The 24,767-nt window shown below is 37.4% G+C and overlaps 4 protein-coding genes across 8 annotated transcripts; 2 read left to right on the top strand and 2 right to left on the bottom strand.

Annotated features, from left to right (window-relative positions):
• Positions 1-965: 965 nt before the first annotated feature.
• LOC103426456 (P-loop NTPase domain-containing protein LPA1 homolog 2-like) lies at positions 966-6,117 on the bottom strand. Of its 5 annotated transcripts, none has more exons than XR_528098.4 (17): positions 5,760-6,111; positions 5,572-5,655; positions 5,380-5,453; positions 5,239-5,272; positions 5,092-5,150; positions 4,856-4,970; positions 4,701-4,738; positions 4,431-4,528; positions 4,247-4,302; positions 3,271-3,535; positions 3,031-3,146; positions 2,542-2,598; positions 2,237-2,302; positions 2,068-2,142; positions 1,764-1,854; positions 1,571-1,603; positions 966-1,469 (listed from the first exon to the last, which is right to left on the bottom strand). XR_528098.4 is itself a non-coding variant. In XM_008364542.4 (16 exons), the coding sequence occupies exons 1-15, from the start codon at positions 5,949-5,951 to the stop codon at positions 1,792-1,794; spliced, it is 1,392 nt and encodes a 463-aa protein (XP_008362764.2). In that variant the 5' UTR covers positions 5,952-6,117; the 3' UTR covers positions 966-1,469; positions 1,764-1,791. The 5 variants fall into 5 exon arrangements, 3 of the variants coding, with proteins under 3 accessions (XP_008362764.2, XP_070682332.1, XP_070682325.1); XR_011583425.1 differs by having other exon boundaries at positions 4,431-4,453; positions 5,760-6,100; XM_008364542.4 differs by lacking the exon at positions 1,571-1,603 and having other exon boundaries at positions 5,760-6,117.
• A 2,132-nt stretch (positions 6,118-8,249) lies between these two features.
• Positions 8,250-10,600, bottom strand: LOC103426457 (F-box protein At5g51380-like). Its single transcript, XM_008364543.3, has 2 exons — positions 9,225-10,600; positions 8,250-8,820 (listed from the first exon to the last, which is right to left on the bottom strand). The coding sequence occupies exons 1-2, from the start codon at positions 10,445-10,447 to the stop codon at positions 8,538-8,540; spliced, it is 1,506 nt and encodes a 501-aa protein (XP_008362765.2). The 5' UTR covers positions 10,448-10,600; the 3' UTR covers positions 8,250-8,537.
• Positions 10,601-16,189: 5,589 nt separating this feature from the next.
• On the top strand, positions 16,190-17,377 carry LOC103439235 (zinc finger protein ZAT9-like). Its single transcript, NM_001328958.1, is given in 1 exon segment — positions 16,190-17,377. A coding segment is annotated over 1 exon segment (957 nt). The 5' UTR covers positions 16,190-16,260; the 3' UTR covers positions 17,218-17,377.
• A 3,461-nt stretch (positions 17,378-20,838) lies between these two features.
• LOC103439217 (QWRF motif-containing protein 7) lies at positions 20,839-24,644 on the top strand. The gene is made up of 5 exons (XM_029107310.2): positions 20,839-21,500; positions 23,324-23,560; positions 23,678-23,767; positions 23,884-23,979; positions 24,339-24,644. Exons 1-5 carry the CDS (start codon positions 20,844-20,846, stop codon positions 24,387-24,389), a joined length of 1,131 nt encoding a protein of 376 aa, XP_028963143.1. The 5' UTR covers positions 20,839-20,843; the 3' UTR covers positions 24,390-24,644.
• Positions 24,645-24,767: the final 123 nt, after the last annotated feature.

Genomic DNA, 24,767 nt, shown 5'->3' with positions numbered 1-24,767 from the left:
TTGCACAATATTTTTCAAAAATAATATAATTTCCTTTTATTTTATGTACAGCTAAGTCTTGCCATTTCATGAAAAATCCCTAGAGACATGGAAGATCTCCCATGCCTTGATTTTGTATATATTTCGATGTCATTAGCTCTCCAATAAACAAGTTTAATTAATTTTAAAACATATTTTATGGGTTTGAAGTGGATTAAGAAAACAGTTTAAAATGTTTGACATTGTTGGTGATGTCTCTATATAAAAGGAGCCATATTTGCATTGAGAAACACACATACCAGATAGAAAGTAGAAAGAGTGAGAGTGAGAGTGAGAGGGAGAGAGAGAGAGAAAGAAAGATGAGGAGCAACCAGGTTCGATTGAATTGTGGAATTACAATGCCTGCCATTGGGTCAGGCACTTATTCCTTCCAAAACGATAGGAAAACAATAGAACTTGCTGTCCATATGGCCCTCAAGGTACAAACCCTGCGCGCGCGCACACACACAAGAGAATCTCTTGTACAACCGGAAATATATCTTTTTGTGTCTACAATACTCAGCATTGGAGCCACAAGGAGATATACTCTAGCGACACAACAGTTATCTTCTCTCCACTCCTTTTCATATACTTTTTTTTATACAAGCGATACATGGGAGGGACAAACCAAAATTAGGATTTCGAGTATATGTATAACTCTTCTTAACTACTTGAAACTAATGCATGGTTGAGTGATGCAGATGGGTTACAGGCATTTCGACACGGCAAAGATATATGGTTTGGAGCCAGCTCTCGGAAACGCTTTGACAGAGGCAATGCAAAGAGGGAAGACATTTTTTGTGACATCTAAGTTATGCGGTGTAACAGTCACGTCGCTAAAATCACGGGATATGAATACATCACACACCATATCATGTGGTATTAATACGAGGTTACCTTTGGCATTCCTCTGAATGCATCATGCCACGTCATGCGGTATCAAAATGTGCTACAAATATGTGATATCCCTAGCATTAATCGACAGACAATTTATTGCGTCTCCTTGTTTGTATATACAGAGAAAAGGCAAAGAAGATGCACATACAACTGAAGCAGTCCAAATAATGTGTCGACCATCGAACAAGTGGTTAAGAACACCATTATATTCAAAACAGGATCCCTTAAGTTATACGAACACTACGAAGACAACAACTTATTGACTGATTTTGCATGCCAGCAAGATTCTCCCAAGCCCGAAATTTAGTGTCCTGTATCGAAAAATTGAATTTTGGAGAAGTCTTGGACGCGTTAAAGAGGCTGCATTTAGTTGAAGTCTGGCATCTCGTATCGAAGAACAAATAATGCAAGTAGAAATTTGTTTTGCAAGCTGCTGCGGCCGCTGCTGCAAAGGTGCTTGTAAGTATTTGTTCTCCGTTTTGTTTCCCGACATTTGATCTATATCGTCCAGCCGATCACTGTTTCAATACCGTTACTGGTTCTTTTCTCCAGCTCTATGTGAATCACAAGCAGATATCATCAAGGAATGAATTTAAGCACAAACGAATGAATGTAAAGTTGGTGACGAGCATAATATTTTTCGTGTTTGTTTTACCTCTACCATCATCTTTTCCCCCTTTTACAATATCTATAGAGCACAACAGTTCAGAATCAGACTGATAATATGCAACTTTTTCTTCAATATAAATTTCATTGAATTTTCCATGTAATGATTACGTTTAAAGAAAAAACAATGAATACGAATCTATGTATCATATAGATCAAAACAATGGACGTCCAACTCATACCAGCCGTCAGCTAACATTGCAATGCAGTCTAAATTTCCGCAGGCTGCCTACTATTTTCATTGGACACTGATGAAATACCATGCTCTATACACTGTATAAAGAAACAAGGAACCGGTTAATGTATTTTTCTCATATTCCGGCCACAGTGGCAGTTAAATTTTATGTAATCTTGTATTGGTGAAGGTATAACATGATGGTATCATTTGGGGCCATCAGTTGGGCATTAAACATCCAAAATTTCCAGGTTTTAGCAGCACTACAGAGGCCAGGACAGCACAAATTTAAAAAAGTTCATCAGAAGTACCTCAAGAAGATAACCGTGCAGCCAATCCAGTGTTTGCGGAAATGTGGTTGCTGATATATTGACGACTTTCAATCCCTGTTTGAATCAAAGATGATAGAATAAGACAACCAATAATAAACAATCAACTAGCCCATAGATAAAAGGAGTTACAACACATGAAAGAACTTACCTGCGAATTGAATGAACAAAGATAGTCCTGGATGGTCTTTAAGTTGCGTATTAGCTTATCTTTATCCTGGAAATGATAAATACGAATGTTTGAGGGGATTTTTCTAACTTATCTAACGGGAAACTCCTCATTTAACTAACATTTAAGAACTAAAGGGAATAAGAAGAGAAAAGACAAAAGGGTTCAGAACACCAATAGGCCAAAACTACAAAGCATCACATGAACTCTATTGTAATTTGAGATTAATCAATTGGCAAAACAGTCCATTTAAGCATTCTTCGTGGATAGCAAAAAATATTTTGTACCTGGACTATAGATTTTTCACTAAATGTAGGAGTCGAGATCTCCTCTTCTAGTAATGCCTGCAAATGAGAAGTACAGGTACACAAATTACAAAATAACGCAAAGATTCAGAATATAACACAAACAATGAAAAACTTGCAGTTACATCACCAACATGAAAAACTCAAGAAATTCTTTACCAAGAGCCAAGAATAAAAGCACGAAAATCTATATTCATTTTTCTACTAAAAATATATGTATTCGAATTTCTAAATGAAACCAATTCAGGATTTAGAGGCCTATGATTAAGAGAGGAGAGTGAAGACAGCACTAATAAATGTGCATCCACAAGCATAGCAGTCACCACTACTTCTTGGCATAAATGCCAAGTTACTTGTGAAACGAAACCAAAACCAATCAAGGCCAAATGCACTCACAAAGAAAATGAGGACAGCGGGAAAAAGAGTTTGTACCAAAATAAACTATATAAGTGAAAGAGAATGTGACCGCACCTTATGATCAAATTCAGCCATATTCAAAACTATAGGTATAATAATTGGTTTAGTACCAGACTTCTCTTTCTTAACATAAGTACTTTTACTCAACTCTGGATCAGTAACACTTTCACCTGCATCACACAAAAGTAGTTAGAGAACTGACGTCTGCACTGTGCCTAATATGTTTCAGACCAAAATTAAGAGTGTTTGAACAGAACATAAACAATCTGAGAATTATCCACAGCGGGGATCAACCTTTTTCCTCAGAAACACTTCCGGCTAGACCAATAGCTTCCAGGTGATTCGAGACTTCATCCACCTTGTTAGTTGGTGTCCCTTCTTTGCAGCTGACATGTGCAGTACCATTGCAAACTTCAGATGAACTTCCACTTGGAGAATTGTTTTCCGTCTGTGTTTTGGAGCCATCTATTGCAACGGGGTCTGCCTCCTGAGTTTTCTCTTGTTCTTGTGTTTTATTATCATCTTCCATTAAATAAATGCTTGGATCCAAATGTATTCCCTGCCATTATCATCATACAAATGAAATCATCCAACCTGAGAGCGAGACAAACTAAGTGGACAGAGGCTTGCTAAAGCTTATGACATTGTCATTGATAATTTGTTATCCAAAAAAGTCCCTCTTTATTGTTCAGCATTACAAAACTCAATAGTCCATGCAGTGCCGTGATAAGCATTCTCTCTCTATCCTTCTAGTAAACTAGAAAGTCCTGTCTGCAACATGGATTGCAGCAAATATCATGGATTTTTTAACATAAGCATGAACTTAGCACCCAAACTGGAACATCGTGAGGAAAGATTCTTAAGCCATATGATATACATGCACACCCAATCCTTTGTTAAAAGTAGTAACAATAAAATTTGTTCCGACACTTCTTACTGAAAATTACCAACCTAAGCAAATAGAGCACTAAAAGTTCATATGATTGACTCTCACTTCAAGACAAGGTTCAGGTACATAACAAGATAATCGTGACTTGTGCAGAATCTCCAAACAAACTAAGCAAGGAGAGAACAAAAATTTTGGAGCGTCAAATCTGTATGAGCTTTTTCATGCTTAATATTTGAAACAGATTGTTTCGATGACAAAAAAAGAAATGAAAAGGAAGAGAGAGAGAGAGAGAGAGAGAGAGAGAGAGAGAGGAAAAACTTTGAGAGGACAAAAGTAAGTTACAATGCGATTGTGATCCATGAATGTTAATAATAAACACACCTCTATTATTATTGGCTTTCCATCTTTCAGAGCTTTCTTCATATCACCACCCAATCCTGGTAAACACATGTTTCAGAACTTTGATCAATACACCAGCCAAAGAGATATTTCTAATTTCTCAATGTTATAACTTCAAAAGTAGTCATCTGGCACATCTCAGCAGATGGATTAATAAAGACATTACCTTTACGGACAATCCTGCATTCCCTACAAAATTCAGTAATTAATTCCTCAGAGGAGCTGAAATCTCGTGCCCATACAGGAGTAGATGTCAACGGTGCACTGAATTGGATAAAAAGAGAGAATAAGCATTCTAATATCGTTCGTCAAAACAAAAGACTTACACACAACCATAACTAATCAGCTTAACATAGGACACGCTATTCTTTTGCAAACTATTTTTTTGTGTACATTCAAATGAAAAACAAAGGAAATGTGTGAAATTGGAACTTACTCTGTTGCCGTGCGCAGCAATTCATATACCATATCCGTCTGTAACAGTTACACAGGAAACAGAGGATCAATTGAAAATATCAAAGACATCTCTGTGCACCTTGAAAAAAAGTTGGGAGAGAGAGAGAGAGAGAGAGAGATGATAAATATTAGAACCTGCAAGACATTAGGCAAATTTAGTCTTTGTGCGAGTTGGGTAGCAATGGTCGACTTTCCAACACAGGCAGTTCCACATACAAGAATAACTAAAGGCACTCGTTGATGGTGAAATCTGTAAGAATTTGTCCCACCAAAGAAAAAAACTGGTATCAGTATTAATTTAGTAAAATTTACGATCTTTTGTTTATTCGGTTTCTAGGCACTTCCTAAGAGTACATAGATTTTAGACTGACCTGGTCATCATCTTGTACCGATTTATGTACTCTTCCCCATAACCCCTTCGTTCCATAAGCTACACATACAGCATGAACTCATTCAGCATCTAGAAAGTTTGCAAAGTGCACTACTTTTCCGACAACTACACAAGCATACGACATTACCTTAAACAAATTCACTTCCAAATCGGACTGCGAACTGCAACACATCAGGCGAACCCAAAAGTGAACCCATTTATAAAAATCCAACCAAAACAACAAGAAACATCAGAATAACAAAACATAATCAATGTGGAGACAGCATACACATCTAGCAGGCTGTTGTCAATCAGCAACTTCTTGAGCTCCAGCGCTATTTTAATCGCTACATAATTCGGGATCTGCAAATCACCACACCAAAAATTCACACTAAATAACATGATCAAAACCATTACAATTTGCCAAAAACAAACAAACAGCTGAATCAAAATACTGAATTGGGTCGACTGAAATCGATACCTTGGTGACAGTCAACATTCGACTGAGCAAAAATCTGGACAGAACGTAGTAGTGGTCTGCATTATCACCCAGCCAGACCTTCACCTGATGACCAAAACAGAAAAGATACTCGATTTCTGAATCATTTTCTCGGGAACCAAACAGAAATGAAGAATCTTTGTTATTTGGGTCAGAATAAAACGGAGAACCTTGACGAAGTCGTATTTGGAGGAAGTGTTGCGGGACGAGAATCTGATGGAAGTGGAAGAGAAGCCACTGCTTCTGTTGTTGTCGTCGTCCAATTCGTCTTCGCTGATGTTACCGTTGCCGTCGTCGTCGTCGTCGATGTCGTTGACGTTGGGGCTTGAGACGGCGACTGCTTTGCCTTTGTTGTTGTTCATCTTCTGGGTGTCTGGCTGGAATCCCACTGTTGTTGCAGTTGGAGAATGGAGTTGCAGAGAGAGCGAGAGAGAGAGAGAGAGAGAGAGAGAGAGTTGCGTGGGTGGGAGGAGAATCAAAGAAAACTTTTCCAAGCGTCAGCAGCTGATGTCAATAACGTCAGTCCTCACTTTTTGTTTTGACACATATTTTATTAAATAATGGACATTATTTAGTTTTTCTTGAATTTAAAAATCAGTAATGTTATTCTTACCACATTAATATACCATATTAGTGTACCAAATTATGTGACATCTAATGTGGCTGTCCACGTCATCTAAATTAATCATAATTTAATTTAAATTAAAAACCATTTAATAAATCAATAATAAATAAAAAAATTTGGAATTAAATGATGTTTGTGGCATACGAGGAGTCTTTCTTATTCCTTCCTTCCTTCCCCGTTGCTTCTTCTCCCGTTTCTTCTTCCACACCATTTTTTTTGTTTCAGCCCAAATTTTTTCACGTTAGTGTGGATACCACAATCTCAACTAATTCTCATACAACAAAGATTCATCGATGATCCCCTATTTGGATAGATTGTGATGAAGAAATTATTGGTTTTTGTGTTTGGGTAGGCTTTTCGATATTTTGGACTGTCAAAGAAGGGGAGTTCAAGCGTAAGATTCGCGGTCCAAAGTGCAGGATGGGAAGGGTAAAGCTAAAAATTAAGGGGTTGGAGAATACAAATGGGCGTCAAGCAACTTATGCTAAAAGGAAGAATGGCATCATGAAAAAGGCTAATGAATTATCTATACTATGCGACATTGACATTGTCCTTCTCATGTTTTCGCCGACTGGAAAACCTTCGTTGTGCAACGGGGAAGGAAGGAAGGAATAAGAAGACTCCTCGTATGCCACAAATATCATTTAATTCCATATTTTATTTATTTATTATTGGTTTATTAAATGATTTTTAATTTAAATTAAAATATGATTAATTTAGATGATGTGGACAGCCACATCAGATGTCACATAATGTGGTACATTAATGTGATATATTAATGTGGTAAGAATAACATTACTGTTTAAAAATAAGAAATTGGAAGGATGTATTTGTTGGACTAAATTAAAAAAGTCGTATGTTATAATACTTGAGTATTATCTAGGAGAAAGAACTTATATGACGAGTACACTGTATATTGTCAATGACGTTTTCATCTAATTAAATAAGGACAAGAATTGTCTGCCCTCTCTTTTTTCATGCTCTTCCACGTCTTTCTGTTTTGTGTGATCACGGTTAAACCACGTTAACATTTTATATTATTTTTTTATAAAGATAATAAGATAGAAATGAATAGTAATATAAAATGTTGATGTGGTTTAACCGTGACCACACAAACAGGAGGGCATGGAAAAAAAGAGGGCAAACAATGCTTGTCCATTAAATAAAGACATGGATGTGTTTTCGTTACGTGTCTTTATTTCGTTTATAAAGTTTTAAATTGTTATATAACGAGTTATGTAAATTGTAAAGTTATTCTTTATAGATTGAGGTTTTTTTGGAATTTCCACACACACACGTAGGAATCTAGGATTTGATCACAGAACCCATCAAAGGGATTTTCCAATGTTGCCTTTGAATGCAATGATCAGAAGCTTGGGTAAGACTCCGGGCAATTCACGGTGAGATTATTTGTCCATTATATAATGAGATGATATTAAAATACGCAGAATCTCATGCTTTTTTGAGAGGTACGGATAAAGTAATCAGACCAAAGTAGTTTTTTTGTAAGCAATGTCCTATAGATGAATGAAAGTTACCCTCAACTTAACAGAACAATTGACAAAATTAATGGTAGGGAGAATTTAAGCATTAAAATGGACAGAGGGCTCAAAACTAATTCGAAAGAAGTTGGAAAGAGATTCTCTCCGGATCTCTTCCAACAAGGTCACCGAATCAAGTTATCTGAATCCTTGAAATTTGATCAAACGACTAAAGTTATATAACTTATAAAAAGGGCCCCCATTTTTAGCCGTTGGATTAAATTTTAAGGGCTCGGATTACTCCATTCGGTGGCCTTGATAGAAGAAATCCGGAGAGGATCTCATTCCAAAGAAGTCCTAAGTTTAGAGGGCCATTGGTAACAATTTTCTAAACAGTAAAGAAGATCTAGGGTTTTAGATACTTCTTATAATGTGTTGAAGGAGCAAAAAAGAATAAAAATGGTGGCTCCAAACCAACAAAGCTCCCCGCTTTGCAAGAGTTGGGAAAAAACATCTATCGTACACAGTTTTACCCTTACTTTGCAACAATAAAGAACTAAAACATTTGTACCATAAAATCAACGTTATGGAGAAAAGGTTTTGCCCAACATTCACCAGGGGAGAAGTGGGTCGGGCAAACTGTAATATAATTGTACAATCTGGGCTGTTTCCTTATTGTGGAAGATTAAAACTAACAACAATTTTCCTCTGTGTTCTTAACCATCCAAATGGCCAACAAATGAGTACAGCTAACTACACTATCCTCATACATTCTTCATACAAGAGACCATCTCAGCTGTGTATAAATTCGAGGGGCGGATTCTGATCGATGAACAGCATCTTCAGATCTCGTGTCTTCGACTCTTCCTGAAAAATCTACTGCCTTTCTTTCCTATGATGGTTCCGATAATGCTTGACGGGAGAAGAGATTTGGTTTCCGGTCTCCATTGCAGCTCTTTGAGAGTAGAAAATAAGGTTACGAGTGCAGGAGATATCTCCTTGTCCTTTAAGTTCTTGCACGACACTACTCGAAGACATTCGAGCTCCGTCCAGGGAAGAATTACAGACTCCAGACCCTCTGTTGTTAGTACCGAGCATCCTTCTAGTGATAGGAACTTCACTCTCCTGTGACAACACCAAACACCCGTAAAAATCCAATTCAAGAATATCAAATCCAGTCTAGAGGACTAGTAATTACTAACTACATTTCCCCAAATATCCTCTTTCTCAAGAAGAATTCGATGACAAAAATCTTAGCAACTCAAACAGTACGAGCTACTGAATGATACACATGAACTTTCGACAATTCAAGCATATCGAAGTATCTATAGTTCATTAAAACATCACCAATCTCAGAAAGATTTTAACTTCAGATCTATCAAACCTATTCATAACGTTATGAACATTCGTCGATCGATAAGAGATAACTAATCTCTAGTATAACTGTATAAGGATGAATTTTATACATGCCAATGCAATATAAATCTCAGGCAACAAAAGACTTAACAGAAAGAAAAGAACCAATAGACCTGCAAGTGTTTGCTAGCATGAACATATCATTCTCCAATCCCCAACAGTCCTGTAAAACAATCTCCCTGGCGGCTCCACACACCATAAACAAAGCTCCCACACTCTTCTTGTCCCTCAGCTGACATTTCTCCAAATGCAACCTTTCCAGAGCCGGACAAGCATCCAAATACTCGTCCGGCCCCGGAACAGTTTCAATCCTCTTACACGATTGAAACCTCAAAGTCTTCAAATTTTCGCAGTACGAAAGGGCGGCCACCCACCCACCATCCATCCTATGATCACAGAAAGTCAGCTCCTCCAACATTTGGCAACACTGCCCAATTGCCTTAATCCCATCAAAGCTACCCTCACATCCCCAAAGCTCCAGCTTTACCAATCTAGTACACCCTTGAGCTAAAATCGTCAATCCGATATCTGAAACCACTGAACTGTAAAGTCCCTCTACATTTGCAACCAGCTTCAACACCTGCAAATTCTCACACACCGCAATCCCACGCAGCACATTGTCGCTGCACTTGTGCAATTCCAGTTCTTGCAATGTGGGGCACTCCTCTGCTACACTCAGCAGCCCCAATTCACTAGCGCCAATCACCACAAGCTTCCGCAAGTTGGGGCACCCGCTCGCCAACCCGTCAAGCCCTCTATCAACAACTTCAGCTGGAAGCAAACTCGATTCCAGAACTCGCTGATTCGGCGAAAACCCGAAACCGGTATGCACCGGAAACATCCCACAACTCAACAAAATTTCAGAATTTTGGTCCGGAATCAACGACCCAGCTAGCAGGTCCACCTGATTCAGATTGGGAAACCGAGAAATTAACCGACCAGATTGGAGAAAGTTCCAGTCCAAGACCTTGATTGACCGTACAAGGCAGCCGTGGAGGTTGAGCCACCGCTTGCAGACGACGGAGCTAGGCTTCCGCTGCGACTCCGGCAGCTTGGCGAGAATCTTGAGGAGGATTTCGTCGGATAACACGGAAGTCCGATCAATGTTTTCGCAATGGGGGATAAGGGTCTCGTGGGCGGGTTTCGATTTGGGGGAAGCCAGCTGCATAGCGAATATCAGGTTCTTGAGAGGGGTGGTGTTCCTCTTGAGCCAGATGTCTGCCCAGGTCGCCGTCCGCCGCTTCGACGACGGTAAAGGGCCGGTCTTTGAGTTCGCTTTCACTGCCTGTAACGACATCGTTTCAGGGTCGTCTTCCGCTGTTGCTCTGTATCCCATTTTTGTCTTCTCTTTCAGTTTGTCTCAGTTCTTCTTCACAATGTCACTCTCTCTCTCTCTCTCTCTCTCTCTCTCTCTCTCGATTTTTCAGTATCTATGAACCGCTAGATTTTCTCTCTCTAAACTTTATGCGAGTTTTGAATGAATGGGTGTGTGGCGCTTCGCTTTTTGCTTTTATTTTAACAAAAATTATCTTTTAGTCTCATAATATACTATTATTAATATGGTTTAAATTCGTTTTTGACGAGAATTAAACTTAAAAATTTTCACCTACAAATAAAAAAGAATATCATTACATCATAATTTAAGTGATACTTTTTGTTTTTACTCACAAGTTTTGAAGATTTGGACTTTTATCAAGTCTTTGCGTAAAATTTGATTTCTTTCTACCCTTTTGGAAAGTCTACCTTAATTCTTTTCTATTTGTGGCCAAATGCAATTTTTTTTTCATTTTCTTGGCCAAATGTAAATTTCTTTCCTTTTTTTTTTCTTTGGAATTTTTAAGGTAATATTTGAGGTGGGTATTCGAATTTCAATGCAAAGAGTGGCACACTGTCACATTTGATTAGAATTGTACGTTAGCAAAATGTTTTGATATTTGACTACCTAGATTCTTTTCCATTTGTGGCCAAATGTAATTTCTTTTTCTTTTTCTTTTCCAAATGTAAATCTTTTCCTTTTTTTTCTTTTTCGATTAAGTGTCAAGTGTGTATCTAGTATTTTTAAGGTGATATTTGAGGAGAAGATTCAAATTTTAATGCAAGGAGCGGCACACGATCGCAACTGATTAAAATTTTATGTCAGCAAAATGTTTTGACGTTTTCGCCACATTGAACATATTGGTGGGTAATTTGACATAAATACAAATTTTATGGCAAGTGGGACACGGTTCCAATCTTAAGGAAAATTTTGCGTGTGAAGGAACTTTTCCAAATGTGTCGTTGGTCCTGGGTGCCTAGATCGGCAAATATGGTTGCTAATCAACTTGCTTCTTCCTCGGAGATGAGCGATTGTACTTGGGTCGACATACCTCCATCTTTGATAGTTTATATATTGAACAAGGATGGTTTACCATGTCCGCCTTTAGTCTTGTTTAGGATCGAGTGATTTAGGGTGACACAATGGTGTGGTTGTGTCGGGTCTTTGTTCCTTATATCACTCTGAAGTAGTTTATTTGTATTATGTTTGTTGGTTGTTCCTTGGTGTGGAACTCCTTGTAGTTTTTTGGCTTTGCCCTGGTTATAAATCCAGTTTACCAAAAAAAAGAATTACAAATTTTATTTGGTGATGAATTAGACCAGAAACACAACAAACAATGTGATGAAGATTTTTAACCAAAATGGTTTAGGTATGTTTAAAATTCACCAGCCAATAATTATTTTTTTTGGAATATATTTTCCAGCCAAAATTAGGCAAAAGAAGTTTGCCTATGTTGTCCACTCATCAAATAATACTGTTAAATAGCCGTTTAATTCAAATTTCTCTTCATGGTAGGACCCAAAAGAAAAGAAAAACAATGCGCAAAGGAAGGAAAATGATTTGAGTTTTCTACTCTTTCCTTGTGTCGTTTGGTCGACTATCCTCGTAAACAAACATTTGGTAAATAGATATACGTTTGTTCAGATGTCTCAACTTCGACTCGTATAAATGACCAAACGATATATATTTGTAATGTACTCGAAATGTAATTGTGACTAATATTGATAATATAGTTTGCATCATACACTCCGTTATACTAATCTTATTGTTTATCAAAAAATGAAATGTCACGCCCCGATCCCGACATATGTCCAAGATCGACACGTGACGTTACAAAATACCCGCAACACTCACATACCCCGCCTCCGAGATATGGACAATGCACAACTCAAGATTCGAATTTCGTGATAATTTTTCTTATACTTTATGGTTGCATCTAACCTCCTCGTTAGACTGCCTACGTACCCTCAAAAGGAATCAAGCCATTCGTAGTTCACCAATCGTCAACTCTAATCTTTTCGTAAAATACTTCTAACATAAAATCATAATGCACCATATTACACCTCAATCTTACGTCAAACAACAATTATCATCTTCCCTACACGTATGTAACCCGTTCTCACACAGATACTTTCCAATTCATCCATCATATGAATCACTCTGTTTCACAGAATACCGCAAATCATAGTATGTAACATATCCAGAACCAACGAAGCACAATGTTATTCTCAAGTCACATTAATCAATTACTATAATCATAATAATCTCAATCATACTCAACGTCACTCCACAATCACATCAATTAATTAATCATGAATCAAAGATACGTGATCTTAGCATTTAATTATTCAATCAACGAATGCAGTAACATATCATTTCACAAATTTAACCAAGGAACTCTAACAACTCCGAAGGAGTCACCTAAACATCCAACGGTTCGTCTGAAACAAATCACAGCAGCTCAGAATCATAATCTCATACAACACCATGAAAAGTTGGGTTAGAGTTACACAGTTCGGCCGAAGCCTACATCTCTGAAGCTGAAAACAAATCCGAGGGACCAAGACACCAAAGGGATTTCAGACCATCACTCAACGAAATCCACACTAGGATACGATTCCGGACCATCACTTAACGGAATCGCGGAGTATAAGGGATTTCGGACCATCACTCAACGAAATTCACACTAGGATACGATTCCGGACCATCACTCAACGGAATCGCGGAGTAGAAGGGATTTCGGGCCATCACTCAACGGAATCCAAACTGGGATACGATTCCGGACCATCACTCAACGGAATCGCAGAGTAGAAGGGATTCCGGACCATCACTCAACGGAATCCAAAATGGGATACGATTTCGGACCATCACTCAACGGAATCTAAGCAAGCATATGATACCTACCAAATGTACCAGGTATATCTAAACCTCATCATCTCCATAATTACAACGTAGTCACTTACCACATTCACTTCTCATGGCCACCAACCAATATGTCACACAAGCATATAAGTTCTATAGAATACTTCTAATAGGAATATACGATCACATTGTCACCACATTTATCGGACTTACCCTTCACATTACTAAAAGATAATGAAACGCACATATATCACAATCATCACTCGTACATAAGCCAATTCATATTTAATTAGCATAGGTCTATGGCTAAATATATAAAATTCACATTTCAATAGAAATCATATTTATAAGACCAATTCATATTCATAAATGATACTAATATAAGAAATTAAGATAATAATCATATTTCATATATTCAAGTCGCTATCTAACCAATGTAGGCCCACTAGACTTCACTTAGTCCCCGTAGTACTAATTTTAGTGATTAGGACGTTTCGAGACATGGTGATCAAAAGTCAACTTTCGGTCAAAGGTAAGGTCCACAATTCTACACAATTCAATCCGGAAGATCCACATATTGGATTTCAGATCCGTAAATTTTCAAGGTCCACATTATGCTCATATATCAACATACTAAAATCTCAACACGATCCGACGATCGGATCTCCGCCAATTTCAAAATTCAAGTGGCGGGCGACATTTAATTTTACAACTTAGAAATCCAATTAGGGAAGATCCGTACGTCGGATTCTCGATCCGTAAGTTTCTATGATCCAAAAATATTATGTTCTATCACGCATTAAGGTTTGGTGACGATCCAACGGTCGGATCGTCAAATCATATTTTGACCTAACCACGTATCGTAATGAAATTAGGTTCAAACAATCAAACCATATCATAAGGATGTCAATTATGAAATCAGGGCATATAATTGAACTTAAAAGGACATCGTCGGCCCACTGGCCAGGCCACCGCCGCACGCGCCGCCGCGGGTGGCGGTTCGCCGCCCCGACTTGCCGGAAAATTCAACTATTTTTAAAAATTACCAAAAATTACAGAAATGAATATCTCAAAGAGTAGAGCAAACTTTATACCTGTGGCCAAGTCCAATTTGGCCGGGAAAACCTCAATTTCACTCAAACCCGCCGAAACCCTAGAAAAAAGTGTGCTTTGATTCGGCTTCCAATCAAACTCCGACGCCTCCAACACTGCTTGGACTTTGATTCCTGGATTTCACTTGAAAGATAGACCATCTTTTTAATGCATATTGATCCACTCGTGAGTTACTCACGGACACAACATTTATACAAGGGACGGATTTGTAGAATCATTCTTTTACACGTTGTTCTCGTCCACCTTTTTTATAGGATCTACTCCGTAATATATTTTAAAGATTCGAGTCATCTATCTTTTAGGTCCTCCATCAAAGGTTATGTCTACAAAAAACACCCAGATTTGAAACTATATGATCACTGGATTAATGGTTTTGGGTTTCTTTGTAGAACTGTATTTGTTCATTTTCTTGTAAATAAATGTCTTAATATTTTTCGATTTGTTTAGATTTTGCATGGATATCTATAACTTATGATCTAACCATAAACAGTTCGAATTGTTAATATGCATTACAAAATAAACTCTACAAAAACATATGTAAAAAAAAACAGTACCACAGATCCGCCTATTTCTATAAATGGATAAATCTCAACGTGACTCATTATCTGCACCGCACCTGGACATGACTTGGAGTCCCAACTTGCTTAGCAAAACACAGTTCACGCTGCCCCATACCAAGTCAGCCCAACCCAACTCATGTCGGTGATTCAGTCCAACTTAAAACTCCACCTCATAATTAAAGCAAATCAAAATTATCTTCCTTTCTCAAAGACTGCTTCCAATCCATGCAAATTAATCAGATATTAAATCGAATTTACAGCCATCGTTTTGGATAATTCCAGATTATCAAGATTTAGATTTCACCATTTTTAGAATTATTTCACACAAATTACTGGTAATATTATTTGTGCGTACGTGTGTGTGTGTTTTTATTAGCACATTCGACAATATAAAAAAATATGGATTAAACTAGCCTAACCGGGTAAATGGTATCTCCAAATAAAAAAAATATTAGAGAATCGTGCTCACGTGTCACTTAGGTTTTGTTATTAACGTGAAACTTTATTTATAATGTACGCGGCATGTTATAATTGACATGGCGCTATAATTAATGTATAAAATTTAGCCGTGTTTAGAAACGTCCACGTAAAAGTTAGTAGTACGCGAAGCTATCATTATAAGTGAATCGTCCAAATTAGGAATGTTGTTTTGTGCCATTTGATTTTCTTCATAACTGATGACCAGCCATTTAAAGTCACAATTAGATAATTTTGAAACCTAAAGGTCACTTTATATTAAAACGACCAATATTCAAGATAAAAACTTGATATTTCACCGTAAATAATAAAGGGCAAGTAATCCACATTGAGAGATTGTTTGACCATAAAATAAAGGCGCATTCAAGCCATAAAAATAAAAGATAAAACTTAAAAAGGAGCAGAAAATATGGAAAACGAAATCAAAATCTGAAAAAATGAACTATTATTTTTCTTTTGGGATGAACTTTAAACTTATATTTAATGCGTTCGGATTTACATGAATGTGAGCCAGATACGATTATAATTGCACCATATAGAAAGAAATAAAATCGAAAATATATAAGAGGAGCGCTCAAATACTAAACAAAAAACAAAAAATAAAAAGCATCATGCACCAAATGGCCACGGCCTCCGAAGGACATATATTTCTGGTTTTGTTCCTTATGCGTAAGGAAATGCTTGTCACCTACTCACCATATTAAGTCCCCTATCAAGTTTCACACACTCCCTTCCTCTCTCTCTCTCTCTCCTCACATCAAACGCAGAGAGTTTTTAGAGGGAGAGAGAGAAAGCAGAGAGATTTCTTGCTCTTCATCTTCCATGGAGAAGCACAGAATCTGCAAGATCTGCAACAAACGGTTCTCTAATGGAAAAGCGATGGGGGGTCACATGAGGTCCCACCTCGCCAAGCTTCCTCTCCCTCCGAAGCCGCAGTCGCCGCCGCAGCAGCAGCAGCATCACCAACTCAGTAACTCGCCGGAGTCGTCGTCTCTTCCATTTTCGACCTCGAACAGGGGCATGCATTCTTCTCTGGATTCAGCCTTGGTCCACGACGACAGCGACAGCGAGTCCCACCCGAGAAACCCAACGCGGAGAAGATCCAAGCGGCGCCGCAAAGTGATTGGCAAATCTTCGCCGCTGCCGTTCGAGGCAGAACAGGTGAGTTCTGTTTCCGATACTTTTTCAACTGAAGATGTTGCCAGGTGTCTCATCATGCTATCGATGGATAAATGGGAAACAGTGAAAGTAAAAAATGGGGTGGTTGAGTCCGTGGAGAAGGAGGAGGAAGATGAGTCCGACAGCGGCGGCCGTTCAGATTTTCGGATCAAGGATCGGGTCCGGAGTCAGGGAAAGTACAAGTGTGAGACTTGTGACAAAGTGTTCCGATCTTATCAAGCGCTCGGAGGGCACAGAGCGAGTCACAAGAAAACCATCAAAACCCAAGTGTTTGATGACTACGAAGAGGAAGAAGATGAAGATTTTGAGGAAGGTGATGGGCAGGATGGTAACTTGGCGGTGGTGGAGAATCACAGGACATTTGAGTGCTCTGTTTGTTTCAGACGGTTTGATTCCGGCCAAGCACTCGGTGGGCATAAAAAAGTACACTACTACAATAATTTGACCAACAATGCCCCTGCTAGGAATGTTAATTTCTCATCATCTTCTACTAATTTTGTGGACAATTTGGTCATTGACCTCAATCTCCCTGCACCAGAGGAGGAGGAAGAAGAAGATGAAGAGGTTAGCCAGGTTGAATTATCAACAGTTTCCGATTAATGCAGTTAAAAAAAAGTGCTTTTAAATTATAAGTTGAAATCTTTGATCAATGATCATTGACAACTTAAAAGTTAAAAAAGTGCTCATCATGTTGTTTTGCTTTCCCAACACATGGTTTTCTTTTTGTTGTATATACTGATGAACTAGAAATTTCTCGTTTCCCTTTTGAGAATGTTATACAGCGGTTTTTGATTTGGATAGTTTAATGGAGATAGGTTCTTTTTTTATTTTGATTATTTTAATAGTTTATGCTTTGTACTGCATGAGACGAAATAGGGTAGCGACTTTGGCAGTTCCAGTTTTAGCTTCTTAGTGGAAATCGTTGAACTCGACTTCGGCCTTTGGAAGCTAAATTATGGGTGTGGAAAACGTTGAACTCGACTTTGGCATTCGGAAGTTAAAGTGGGAGTGTTCAAATTTTGAACTCGATTTTGGTATGCGGAAGTTAAATTGGAAGTGCCAAAATCGCTAAACACGAGCTATTCCATTCCATGAACTTTACAATTTCGAAGCTCAATTAAGAATTGGAGATGAGGCAATAAATTTTCTGTTTTACATTCAATTATTCTCATTAAAAAGATGAGAATTTTTCTTTGCTCGTAGGAAAGTCAATGTCAATTGTCAAACAAAATTAAAAAGTTACAGTGAAGGTGGCCCTTGTTTATGCTTGTCCATCGAATTGTTTTTACCCAATCAAAACTGTTTCCCTCATTTTTCTCTTTAGGAAAATAATTTAATTAAAAAGTTGAATAATATGAGGACAAAAATATAAGTTGATAAATTAAAGTCCAAAATACTTTAAGTTTCTACCTGTCATTGCCTCCTTTTTAGTTTGCACGGTTGGTGAAGAAGTCAAGAGAGAGAGAGCCCTCCACAGTGCAGCTCTCTCTCTCTCTCTCTCTCTCTCTCTCCTTATCTTCTTCTTCTGGATTCCTTTTAGTTCTGGTGTGCTGTAGTAATTCTGTGAGGTGAAGCCATGCATGGTCAAGCATGACATGTCACGTAATGCCATTTTGCATTTAATTAAATAATGGGGTTTTGGAATCAAATATAATCTTCAGTCCAAGACATCCCAAGTCCCAACCTACCCTGTTTTATGCCGTCTCCAGTGTACCCAAGTTAGATAAATTTGTGTTTCTTTTGCATTTAAGTTCAAATCTGTATTATGTAGTTTAGGTTAGATTATAAAATTACTCTTACTTGTATAAAAAAAACTAATTGAAAGAGTGGATAGAATGATGGGTAGAAGTAGGCTAGGTCGATAAGCACTTGGATTGTCTGTCCTCCCTCATCTCATACCCTTTTTATCTCCTCATATTTATGTGGTCACGGTTAAGCCACGTTAACATTTTATATTGATTTTTTTATAGAAATAATAAGACAAAAAACAATAAGAATATAAAATGTTGACGTGACTTAACCGTGATCAGAAGTAAGAGGGGTTGGGAAGGGTATAAGATGAGAATGGCAGACAATCCAGGTCCAAGTCGATAATATTGCAAACCAACCGTTATTTATATTCCAGATGAACCTTGGTTTTTCAATCCTTTCAAACTTTTTTCCAAAATGAAAGAGAAAAACATCCTTCAAATTAAACTCGTGGCAGTGGATTTAAGATTTTTGGGATAAGTGAAGATTTGCTTAATTGATTTTGGTCCAACTTGGATAAGCTCATTCATTTCAGTATTTGGACTCGGAGAGCGTAGTGATGCCTAATATTATTTGAACCCGATTGTGCATTTATCTAATTGTTAATTAGTTTGAAAACTAGATACGTATGCGTTTGAGGAATTCAAGCACTCGGTCTGACATTTTTTTATGTCCCTTCATAAGCCTCTGTCCTTGCTGATATTTAACATGTGGCTTAGGGTTGGTGTTTGAGTAGGCATGTCCCTGTCTCCGTGCTATAAAGTTGTTAGTATGACAATTTGCTTCAAGCGGTCAGAAAATACCTTATGGTAATGTGCTCAGCTTACTTGACAAAAGTCAAACCAGACTATTAAGTGGTCGTTTATTGCACTAGGAGCTGCTTCCTCTAATTTTATTGGACTAGTTCATGAGCCCTTTGATTGGTCTCATGTTCTTTCCTTAGGCCTTTTTTGGGGCTTTCCTAGGCCAGTATTATTTCAGGGGTCGAAAAAGACCCTTTGTTAACAACGGCATTTATCATTTAAAAGAAAAATAAAATAAAATAAAATATCAATAGGAAGATCCAATCGGAAGATAGGATAAAGTAGAGAGATATCCTCGCCATTAATTATCATCATTGCAAGAATGTCAAGTTAATAACAACCAAAATTGAAGGACTAGGATCCTCTCTCCTCTAATTTTTCTTTCCTTCTCTCCACTTCTCTCCCCTTCTCTCTAACTCTTTTTTGGAAAAATTTTAGTTGTGACGGGAATAGGGATGATAAACCACGTGTTTTTATGTAAGTGGTGGAAAATTTTAATTTTTAAGTTATTAACCTTTTAACACACATAACTCACCATTTATATAGGAACACGTGGTGTACCACTTCGTGTGACGGGAACACTGAAAAATCTCTCCTCTTCTTTTTGTCTTTCTCTCTCTATAAAAAAATCAACACAAGATGTTGATGTGAGTTAATCGTGACCGTTCAAATAAGATGAGAGAGAGAAGGAGAGAGAATTCTACTCTAAAATTGAAACTTTCATATCAAATATAGTAATTAATTATAACCTTAATTTCAAAAAGTACACGTATAAGGAAGTGAAATGTCGAGAGATTTTTTAGAGCGAACAGAGCCCGGTACACCAAGTGTCTAATATAATTGGTTGGAAACTTGAAAAAAAAAATTACAATCAATTGTATTATCACTCCACACTAAAAAATATCTCGTGAAATGTCAATTAACATTTGTATTCAAGGAAGCAAAGGTCAAAAAATGAAATATTAGACTGATTTTTTTTTTTAAGGAAACTTTCGATCTGGTCTCTAGTAGACTAAAATCTTAGATTGAAACCTTATTAATTTGAGTACTTTGATTGAATGACAAAATGTTAAATTTCATTATTAATTAAGAGACTTAATGACGATTTTAGTTACTCCTCCCTAAAACCATGCCAAGGTTAATAACAAATATTTTTGTTTTATTTTATTGTAAATTGGTAGAGGCTTTAGTATTGAGAATTTTCCCCCTTATATACTATAGGATAGAGATGAATTGTTGGATTTCATTGTAAATTGGTGTACATTCAATGAATCAAAACCTCATGAACATTGTGGAATTTAACCAAACAGAAAAAGAAAATGGTTTGAGGTTGCTAAGTTTGCATTTCTGAAACAAATGACAGCTTAGTAATTAAATTAGCCATTGGATGCTGGTAAATTTGTAATTAAGTGAAAAACGATAGAATCATGTATGCATATACATAGTTGTTTGTTTTATATATTTCTGTAGCGTTGACCAATGCGATAGAGAAAACAATAGAGTTGGTGAGTACATACTGACTAGCATGACATGATGAATTAATTTAGCTGTCTAGTTTGCATGCTCAATCCTAACGTGCGACCAACTCCCTCAATATCCATGACTTATATTAATCAAAGTCATCACTTGTCCAATTAGTCCCAGAAATTAATTCATGAGATGAACGACACTTACATGTCACGCAGGCAGCAGCAGCAGCAATCCAGCCCTCGACTTCTCAGAAGCAGAAGTGGAACTACTTCTCCGACCACAACCCTAACCCTAACCATACCGCAAAACATTTCAAGTTCATCATGCACTACCACGCCATGCAACAGCCAAAGATTCACCACCCCCTGCCGCTCGAAATCTATCGTAAAATCAAGAGGCAATAAGGATCACAAGGAAGAGGAAGTACATGCACTCAAGCAAAAGAAGGGCGGCCAAGAAAATATCAGTAGAAAACAAGGTACTAATAATTTAGGTTTAAATACAAGTTTTGCTAAGTTGCAGGGTGGGAGTACTAGTCCAAGTCCACGCCCTCGGATATCAGTGTCCGTGCCACCTCCGAGGTCTCCGTCCGCATGGGCGTTGTCGCCGGGACGGTCTTTGCCATGGAAGGTGGCGCCGGAGTCCCCGGCGGCTGTGCCTTCCACAAGAGCATCTAGGGTTAAGTCTAGTGGTGGCGGGGTTGGTGGGGTTTTGAAGTATTTTAGGCTGCAGAAGAAAGTGTCGCCGGTACAAGAGGAGGACTTCCACCGGTTTCGGCTTTTGCATAATAGGCTACTGCAGTGGAGGTTTGCAAATGCCAGAGCTGAGGCTGCTAAGATTGCTGCACAGAAAAGTTCACAGGTACTAATCATATATTAATGCTTGAATATTCACTATTTGACCCTGAAGGTGTTTGTAAATTACTATTTGCCTCATGATGTTCCTATGACCCAATTCACCGGCCCGCTAAACCATGTTTTTGTTACCACTTTGTTTATGCCGTTAAATTCCGTAAAATATTCCGTCCAACATGCTGGCGAGGCATAATGGAGCTCATTATTTTACTTATTTGTGCCACAACAACATTTAAGGAAGGTGTATTGTGTATGGAGTTTGATAGGATTTGTTAGACTTTGATACTCAACCACCTATCATAATGCATTGAGGATCACTATTTTCACTTTTGCCACACTATAATATATATATATATATATATGTCGTCACCACCACATAACCATGACCACCTCCACTACCGTATTGCTGGCATCGGCACAATTGCTGCTACCGTAATCAGCATTGTTGCCCAGCCCCACCATTACCACCACCTTGTCATACTTATCATCACTATACCACAACCTCATACAAATATATTTATGTTGTAATCGATACAACCACCATGATCGCCACCTATAGTACCACTATTTTGCCTTGTCCGCCACCACCACTCCCACCACTTCCTCTACTATAACCGCCTTGTCACGGTCATCAACCATAACCTTCTACGTCCACCTTACCACCACCAACCCCATCCATGACCACTACTAACATCGCTTGATCGCCACATTTACCCTCGTCTTACCTTGCCCATCACCACCACCCAAACCCATACTCCTCCACCACCCGACACCACATCAGAAACACACAACTTACAAGAATTTGGAATGAAAAATATATAATGTTCATCAGTTAAGGATTCTTTCACATGTCTAACAATTTTGGTCATAGTAGAAAAAGTAAAATTACGTAAGTGTAGTCTTGCCTACTCCTAATTGGTTTCTTAGTAGAAGAAATTTAAAAAAAAAGGGTATAATTATTACTTAAGTCTGTCATTAAACTCTCAAAGATATGTAGAAGTCTATTATTGAAAAGTCTGTAAATTTGAGTTTCTAATAGTCAATAAAAGTCTATGAAATCCACAAAATTCTATCACAAAAATTTTTGGATTAAATATTTAAAACCCCCAATTATTTAGTGTCATTCTAAATTTGTCTCATCCTTTTAAAACATTCCAAATAAGTATCTAATCTATTCAAAATGTCACATCCATTAAACCCCATTTAATTTTTCGGTAAATGTACATGTGGCAACAATAGGTCCCGCTTTTTAGCTTACTTGGACACCAATAATAAAAAATAACTTCAAAAAAAACATAAAAATAAATAAATTCATAAATAAAATAGAAAACAAAAATAAAATCGGGAACTGTCAAGCCCTCGCCACCTCTAAACTCAACCTACGACAACCAAAGTCCATCACAACTTTTATACTCTGAACGCTTTGATTGGCCTACTTGGTGGTTGGAAACTATTAAGTCCTAGGATATTTGATAAGGTGATCAGCGATAGCATATTTGTTTTGCTCATGTTTGGAGTGGCCTAGAGTTGTAGGGTGGAGTTGGTGGTGAACATTAATTGGTGAAGGCCATACTTTCATAATCTTCTATTGATTTTGGAGATAAAAGAAGTCCTAGTTAAATTTATGTTAAATTAACTAGGACTTAACGGATGGTTACATTTTCAATAAATTGAGTGTTTGTTTGAAATGTTTAAAAACTTTGAGATCAATTTAAAATGATACTAAAAAGTTAGGGAATTTTAGGTAAGCACTCCTAAATTTTTTTTTTTTTTAACAAATTAAGTGGCACACTTTGTAATTTGCTTAATAGATTGTCTTTTTTTTTTCAGGATAAAATATTTAGTGTGTGGCTTAGAACATTGAAGGTGAGAAACTTCATCCTAGACAAAAGAATGCAAGTGCAAAAGCTAAAGCATGAGATTAAGGTGTACCAGATTTTGAACCCACAAATTATTCTATTGAATGAATGGGGAAAACTAGATAAAAAAAATCAAGAATCCGTCTGCAGGTTGGTGAGAAAATTGTCTGGAATTTCAAACACAATCCCTTTGGTACATGACGCGGAGGTATAATATCCCTCACTTTATATAAAATAATTAAAAAATTAAGTCAGTTAGTCATAATAGAGTAGTTTGTCCGCTTCTTTGTACTTAAGTTTGAATATCTCTTTTTGTATATCACAGGTAGATGTGGAGTCTCTGTACGAATCCATGACCACGGCCATGGCTATGATGGAAGGTATTTTAGGAATGGTCTCTAAACTGTTGCCGCAGGTTAGTTCCTCTTAATACAGTTGATTAACGCAGAAAAAAGCCTAATGTAGTTTGGTATCTTTCATTGGATCACTATTTGTATATAATTAAGTACTAATTCCGATGATTTTCTTCAGCTGGAAAAGGTGCTTTACATGGTTACGGAGCTTTTAATCGCACAAAAACAACAGAGAGAATTGGAGAATAATTTAGCCTTGGTTTCTGCACTTGCGGTGAGTAACATAATTTCTTGCTGTCAAGCTCAACCATTTTTCTTAGTGATAAATACACACACACACACAGCATTAGACAATTAATTAAGGAGAAAATCTTATATACAGATACATTCGACAACATCATTTGTAAGGTACCTATTTAGTCCCTCTCGAACACATTGTGTAAGAGTTGCCCTACCGGGTTGGATTGTTTTACTTGCACCAAATCCAAATCTCTGGGCCGTATAATATTAGAACAGTGGCCTAGATCGAACCGTTAATTTGATAATTTAATTTGAATGAAATTTTGCAAATTAATCATGTTTTTAGAGGCAAATAATTGGAAGTTGTAAATTGATCTTCTATATTATTAACAGGAGGAGGAGGCAAGTGTAAGAGCACATCTAATCCAAATGGAGTCAATGTAACTGTTGCCGCCAACAAATTCTTATATATTTGATCAATGAAAATGCCATCTTCTACTTAAATGATCCTTAGATCGTTGTGCTCATCTTCTTTTGCTCCAATCTGAACTTTTATGGCATACATTCTTGTTCAGTAGTAGGACATACAAGAGAAAAATTTAGTTATCCCGACATGTATAACCCGTTTTCCTGTAGCAAACATCACGTTTTATCCTGATGTGTATATTCTTATGTTCCTATAACAAACATCATATGTTATCTTGTGTGCGTACCGACATTTTCCGTACTGCAGATAAGGTAATCTTGGTCCATGCATGTACAAGATGATAGTTGAATCGATTAACTAAATTGGTACTTTCATCCTTTCGATTGAGTTTTTTT

The sequence above is a fragment of the Malus domestica genome, chromosome 01 (assembly GCF_042453785.1).
Source record: "Malus domestica chromosome 01, GDT2T_hap1".
Lineage (NCBI taxonomy): Eukaryota > Viridiplantae > Streptophyta > Magnoliopsida > Rosales > Rosaceae > Malus > Malus domestica.
This window is presented reverse-complemented; position numbering and strand designations above follow the sequence as displayed.

Bases quoted from the DNA above. Each gene is read 5' to 3' on its own strand.
- LOC103426456 (XM_008364542.4), bottom strand. From the start codon at position 5,951: ATGAACAACAACAAAGGCAAAGCAGTCGCCGTCTCAAGCCCCAACGTC. The intron at 2,143-2,236 runs GTAAGTTCTTTC...TGATTCAAACAG, and splicing joins TTTGTTCATTCAATTCGCAG to GGATTGAAAGTCGTCAATAT. The intron at 1,855-2,067 runs GTACTTCTGATG...TTCTTTATACAG, and splicing joins TGCACGGTTATCTTCTTGAG to TGTATAGAGCATGGTATTTC.
- LOC103426457 (XM_008364543.3), bottom strand. From the start codon at position 10,447: ATGGGATACAGAGCAACAGCGGAAGACGACCCTGAAACGATGTCGTTA. The intron at 8,821-9,224 runs GTCTATTGGTTC...GTGTTGTCACAG, and splicing joins ATGCTAGCAAACACTTGCAG to GAGAGTGAAGTTCCTATCAC.
- LOC103439217 (XM_029107310.2), top strand. From the start codon at position 20,844: ATGTCACGCAGGCAGCAGCAGCAGCAATCCAGCCCTCGACTTCTCAGA. The intron at 23,561-23,677 runs GTATAATATCCC...TGTATATCACAG, and splicing joins CTTTGGTACATGACGCGGAG to GTAGATGTGGAGTCTCTGTA. The intron at 23,768-23,883 runs GTTAGTTCCTCT...GATTTTCTTCAG, and splicing joins TCTCTAAACTGTTGCCGCAG to CTGGAAAAGGTGCTTTACAT.